Below are 7,000 nucleotides of genomic sequence, written 5' to 3'. Positions count from 1 at the left end.
CCAAATGGACATACATGGTCGAGTGATGTTCATGTAATCCGATTACAACAATCGGTTACGATGATTTTACGAGGACAGTAGTACGAACACGGTAGAAAGAAGAAATTATTTACGGATTGAGAATTGTAATTAACAGCACAAGTAACAAATAATTAATTAGAATAAAGTAGCAGTAGAAGAAGTATAAAGTAGCATTGTTTTTAATACATATCCTGCGATGTACTCTTAAGAGTTAAAACCATGGTCCCTGTATGTGGTGCACTCATACCGATCCCAAGGAACCGTACTTACTCATAACAATAAGACACACACTGATGCATGTATTCATGCACTTGAAAAATTTATGTCTTGAAACGCTGGTAGGGTAAAAAAATAACGAGATTTGACGATTTGTAAGAATTAATTTATTTTAAAAAGGTAAATAAAGATGTTTTTGGTTTTGTATTTAACAAATTATCAGTTTTATCGGAATTAATTTATTTTCGAATCGAGTCACACGATATCATTCGATGACTTTGCAAATGCAGTACGATGATACGATTACTTTTACGTTGCGGCAATCACTAAAATTCGCTAAAATGACACTAATGACGTTTAAAAAGTGGCACGCTCGGCTTCATACAATTTTTGACACATGCTGCATCTATCCATATCTGTGCTCTAATCCATATCTGTGGTGTATAGTGTCAAACTGTCAAATGAAATGTCAATTTCTTATCTTCCTTTCTGTACCTGTGACAAAAATTATTCTTTCCTTTCGAAAAAGAAATTAAACAATAATTTAATTGATGTGTACTCTCTAATCTGTGTTGATGTGTTTGTAAGCCTAAAGTGTAGTTTTATAAAGTAGTAAATCATAAAATGGGTGGTCTATTTGGTAAACACAAAAAACAAGTGAGCAGAGTGACTGAACAAGATAAAGCTGTTTTACAGCTCAAACAACAGAGAGATAAGTTAAAACAGTACCAAAAACGAATAGAAACCAATCTTGAGAAGGATAGGCTGCTGGCCAAAAAACTTCTTAATGAAGGCAAAAGAGACAGAGCTAAACTATTGCTAAGAAAAAAGAAATACCAGGAACAATTACTACAGAACACTGATACGCAATTAGAAAAATTAGAACAGCTTACTCATGATATAGAATTTGCGCAAATCGAAATACAGGTCTGTATCTTGAATTTTCATTGCCATACTTGCTGCTCTTGGTTGCATCTTGGTAATAGTAAACTTTTTTATGTGACTGTTCCCTGTTAGGATATAGAATTTTATCATGAGATGACATGTTGCTGGCAGGTTTTATTTTAAAAGTAAACAGCAATAGAAGGAAGTTTGAAAATAATGACAGGTGTAGAAAAGCGAGAAAATGTGACATTGTATCAGTGTATTATTGAATTTCGATAGATTCAGTTGTAAATGTTTTAATATTTAATATGTAATAGATTTTGATAATATTTTAATAATAAAGTGTGTGTGAGTATTGAAGTGGCGTTATTATGATTGAATAACCTCCCAGGAGTTGTGTGGAGAGGCACACTCCTCGAACAGGTTATGGGCCCAGCGTACGTACCCAGAGGGCTGTAAGAATTATCTCTTGAATAAGAAGAATGAAAGTGAAAGATCTATCCTGATTTTGTTTTGGAAAATTTTAAAATAACAATATGTCGGAAGAAAATTTTAAATTATCAACGTTATCAAAAGGAGAAGACTATACAAACTGGAAGAAGAAATTGATATTGTTATTGACAGCGAAAGATATAGATTGTGTTTTGGAAGATAATGCTGAGAGCAAAAAGGATTTTAACAGAAAGGATGCAAAAGCAAGATACATCATAATAAGCTCATTATGTGATAAATTTGTTGTATATGCATTGAATTGCAATACAACAAAAGAAATTTTACAAAAATTTGACACATTATTTCTAGGACATAAAGATACACAGATTTGTCAACTTTTAGAACAATTTTACAAATTCAAATTTTCAAATTCGGATTTGATGATTGACATAGCAGAAATTGAAAATCAAGCAATAAAATTAAGAAATTTGGGTTACAGCATAGACGAGAAACAAATCATGATTAAAATTTTATCAAGCTTACCAGAAAAATTTGCCTTTTTTAGAACTGCGTGGGAGTCAACCCAAACTTCGGAAAAATCACTAATAAATCTACTATCAAGAATAAATCTAGAACTTACTATGCGAAAAGAAAATCAAAATCTAAATTTGGAAAAACCTGAAATGACGCCGTCTACGTCAGGAATAGAAACAAATGACAACGCATTTGTAGTCAAGAGTTGTTTTCAATGTGGCAAGAAAGGACACATTGCCAAGTATTGTCGGCAGAATATGAATGCAAATCGTGGATGGAAAAATAATAACCTGCAATGCTTCAGATGTCTGAAGTTCGGACACAAACATGCGGAGTGCAGTCAACAAACGAACTGTATGTACTGCAAGCATAATAATTCTCATTACACGAAATTCTGTCTACAGCAACATCAGCATGTGAGTAATTTTATTCCTTTAAAAACAACTGTGGACTTCATCCTGGATTCAGGAACCAGTAGTCATATTGTTGCGTCTGAAAACTATCTGAATGACAAAGAAGACATAAATTATAGAATTATGACTGCTGATGGAAACATACATCCAGTTAACACCATGGGAAATATTTATACAGACAATATTAATTTTAAGAATGTTTTATGTGTACCCCAACTTAAAAAGAATTTATTATCTGTGTCTAAATTAGCTGATGATAATTATATTGTTAAATTTTACAGAAATAAATGCCAAATCATGGATCAGAACTCTGAGTGTAAGCAGACAGGAGTTCGCAGAGAGGATGGCCTTTATTATGTGAAACTGCCAATGGACATGTCAAAGTCAGTCGTGCATTCGAGGTCAGACAAAACATTCCTTATTAAAGGCTTCTGGCATCGTGCCTTAGGTCATGTACCTATAAACAAGACTAAAGACCTTGTTTTAGGTATAGATAGAAACTTAGTAGATGACGTAGACATCTGCGAAGTCTGCATACAATCTAAGCTTTGTAGAAAACCTTTTAAAACTGTTAGATATAGAGCTACTAAACCTTTAGAAATTATTCATAGTGATATTTGTGGTCCTATTGGAAAGGAAACATGGGATGGCTACAAATATTTTATTACATTTTTAGATGATTATACACATTTTGTTAAAGTATTTCTTCTTAAAAACAAGAGCGAAGCTTTTTCTAAAATTTTGAACTTTATCAATTTGGCGGAAAATCATTTTAACACAACAGTTAAAACATTCAGATGTGATAATGGTGGAGAATACACCAGTAACCAATTTAAAACTTATTGTATTTCCAAAGGTATTAATATTGATTATACAATTCCGTATACTCCTCAACTGAACGGTAAAGCTGAACGGTTAAATAGGTCCTTAATGGAACGAACAAGAGCTTTACTCTTTGATATGCAGCTACCACATGAACTATGGGGTGAAGCGGTTTTAACTTCTGCTTATTTATTAAACAGATGTTCAAACACAGTAAACATTAAAACACCGGCGGAGATGTGGTTTAATAGAATACCAAATTTAAAACACTTAAATATTTTCGGATCATTAACATACTTTAAAAATAATCTTCAGTTAAATAAACTTGACTCAAGAAGCAGTAAAGGGCTTTTAGTAGGTTATACTAATAACGGATATAAAATATGGGATCCTTTACATTTTAAAATCTATTATTCAAGAGATGTAACGTTTAATAATTGTAAGAGTGATGTTAGTGAGTTTTTAAAAACGTGTTATAGGGAAGTGAGACTAAGTGATTTAAATAATTTATTTAAAGAAATTAGTGTTGATATTAGTGATGAAGTTATTAATGGTGATATTAATGGTGATATTAATAGTGATATTAATGGTGATATTGATGGTGATATTTGTGATGAAGTTATAAGCGGTGGTGTTGGTAATGAAGAAGTTAATGAAGATATTAGAAATGGTGTTGAAGATAATGGTGTTTATGAAGAAAGAGTTACTGATGTTTTTGAAGATAGAGTTGAAGATGTTGAAGTTGATGGTGGAAATACTGAGAATATTGAAGATTGTAATGAAGAAAATATAAATTTGAGAGGGGAGGTTAGAGAAGATTCAGCTGTTGAAGACAGTGATGGTTTAAGGATTTTACCAAATAGAGAGAGGAGATTACCTTCTAGGCTAATGGATTATGATTTAGAGAGTTCGTTTTTAACTTTTACGGAAGTTTTGAGTAGTGCTGATAAAGATTTATGGAAGAAAGCAATTGATGAAGAAAAAGAATCTTTAAAGAAGAATAAAACATGGGAAATTGTAGAAAGGCAGGAAGCAGGAAATAGAAAAATAATATCAAGTAAATGGATTTTTACAATAAAGCCTGGTGGAAGATATAAGGCTAGATTAGTGGCAAGAGGTTTTTTACAAAAGTATAATATTGATTATAAAGAAACATATAGCCCAGTGGTAAACACAACAAGTGTTAGATTGTTGTTGGCTATTGCAGCTCAACAAGGGTTTAAAATAAAGCAGTTCGACGTGAAAACAGCATTTTTATATGGGGAATTAAATGAAGATATTTTTATGGAGATACCCTTAGGATACAACATAAAGGACAAAGAAAATAAGGTGTGTAAATTAAAGAAAAGTTTGTACGGGTTGAAGCAAGCGCCACTTATGTGGAATAAGAGGTTGACGGAATTTTTGAAGAAATTGGGATTGATACAAATGAAATTAGATCCATGTGTGTTTCATAATAAAAATAAAAATATATACTTAGCAATTTACGTAGATGATGGTATTTTAATTGGTAAGGATGAGATATGTTTAAATAAAATAATAAATCAATTAGAAACGGAATTTGAAATGCGGAAATTTGATAAAACTGAAAAGTTTATAGGTTTTGATGTGTTAATTGAAGAAAATTTTATAAAAATTTTTCAGGAAAGTTATATAAATCAACTTTTAGATAAATTTAAATACAAAAGCTTAAAAGATAGTAGTCATCCAGATATTTTGATAGATACACATCAAGAGGGGAAAGGTGGTGATGATGATGTGCATCGTTATAGGCAATTAATCGGCTCGTTGTTGTATTTAGTGAACAAAACAAGATTAGATCTGTCGTTTCATGTTGGTTATTGTAGTAGACATCAGGAACATCCTACTTTGAATGATTTTGCAAATATTAAAAACATTTTTAGATATATTAAAAATACAGTTAGCAGTGGTATAAAATATGTTCGTGGTAGCGATCTAAGTTTAAAAGCATATTGTGATGCAGACTTTGCAGGTGATCCTGATACTAGGAAGAGCACGACTGGTTTTGTAGTGTTTTATGGTGGTGGTCCAATTCACTGGTGTTCTCGCAAACAGTCAGTAACTGCTTTGTCTAGTACTGAGGCTGAATATATATCTGCAGCCGAGTGTATAAAAGATCTGCTTTACATTCAGAGTTTGATTCATGAGTTGACAGGGGAGTTACCAAAAACACAATTGTTTGTTGATAATCAATCAGCAATAGTTTTGATTAAAAACGGAATCTTAAATAGGAGGAGCAAGCACATTGATGTGAAATACCATTTTATTAAGGAGAAATTAGATAAAAATTTATTAGAAATTTATTATTGTCCTACTAAAGACAATTTGGCTGATATTTTAACTAAACCACTGGATAGAACAAAGTTTTTGAGACTTAGACAATGTATAGTGAGTGATACATAGTGGACATTTGTGATGTGACGAATTATGTAGGTTTATTAGAATATAAGGTTTTTGAGAGTTAACTTGAAATTTTAATTTTAAGTTAGTTATGTAAGGTGTTTAGGTTAATTAATTCAAAAGTATATTTGTTGTATGGTTGTATTGGGTAAGTTAGTTAAGTTGGGTTTTAAGGAGTAGATAGGTAGTTGTTATGATTATATAAAGATAAAATTCAGAGGGGATGTTAGGATATAGAATTTTATCATGAGATGACATGTTGCTGGCAGGTTTTATTTTAAAAGTAAACAGCAATAGAAGGAAGTTTGAAAATAATGACAGGTGTAGAAAAGCGAGAAAATGTGACATTGTATCAGTGTATTATTGAATTTCGATAGATTCAGTTGTAAATGTTTTAATATTTAATATGTAATAGATTTTGATAATATTTTAATAATAAAGTGTGTGTGAGTATTGAAGTGGCGTTATTATGATTGAATAACCTCCCAGGAGTTGTGTGGAGAGGCACACTCCTCGAACATTCCCAGAAAGCTTTTTATAGGTTTTATTTATATTTACAGGTATTAGATGGATTGAAGACCGGTAATGTTGCGTTGAAGAAGGTTCATGATATACTCAGCATAGATGAAATTGAAAAAATAATGGATGAAACTAAAGAAGGCATTGAAAAACAGAGAGAGATAGATGAAATGATTTCTGGCCAGTTGACAGAAGAAGATGAAGAGGAGGTTGAGGCAGAACTTGAAGCCATTCTCGATGTCAAAGATGAGCTACCTGATGTGCCTACAGACAAGTTACCAGAGGTGGACAAAGAAAAGGTGCCAGAGAAGCCGCGTAAAACAAAAGAAAGTCCATCCAAGATTGCAGTCGAAGCCTAGAGAAAATGTTAAATATTTTTTATCAACAGTCCTGTCAGTGATTTGACTGTCTGCAGTGATTTATATTTTCCTTTTTGTGCATATTATAATTATATTACTGTACATAAATTAATTTAACTCATAAGTAAAGCATTATATATTTTTAAACTATCCTATTTATTTTGCTGTTTTATTAGAACCTTCTCTCATCTGTCGACAGTGATTCAAAACCTCTGTTAAGAGCCATTTCACAAAAATATTCCGCGCGAATTTAGGTAAAAGCTGTCAACGCAACGTCAAAAGAGTAAAAAGAACGCTGAAATGGACAAAAAAATCTTGAGCCGTGACCGTATTAAGACTTGATTTAAGTTATTAATTTTAAGGTAGAATGAGGTATTC

General features: G+C 31.8%; 1 protein-coding gene across 1 annotated transcript; it reads left to right on the top strand.

Annotated features, from left to right (window-relative positions):
• Positions 1-815: 815 nt before the first annotated feature.
• LOC135074667 (charged multivesicular body protein 6-A) lies at positions 816-6,781 on the top strand. Its single transcript, XM_063969037.1, has 2 exons — positions 816-1,164; positions 6,305-6,781. Exons 1-2 carry the CDS (start codon positions 862-864, stop codon positions 6,620-6,622), a joined length of 621 nt encoding a protein of 206 aa, XP_063825107.1. The 5' UTR covers positions 816-861; the 3' UTR covers positions 6,623-6,781.
• Positions 6,782-7,000: the final 219 nt, after the last annotated feature.

Source organism: Ostrinia nubilalis, chromosome 9 (genome assembly GCF_963855985.1).
Source record: "Ostrinia nubilalis chromosome 9, ilOstNubi1.1, whole genome shotgun sequence".
Lineage (NCBI taxonomy): Eukaryota > Metazoa > Arthropoda > Insecta > Lepidoptera > Crambidae > Ostrinia > Ostrinia nubilalis.
The sequence above is the reverse complement of the archived record's forward strand: the minus strand, read 5'-3'. Positions and strand labels throughout refer to the sequence as shown.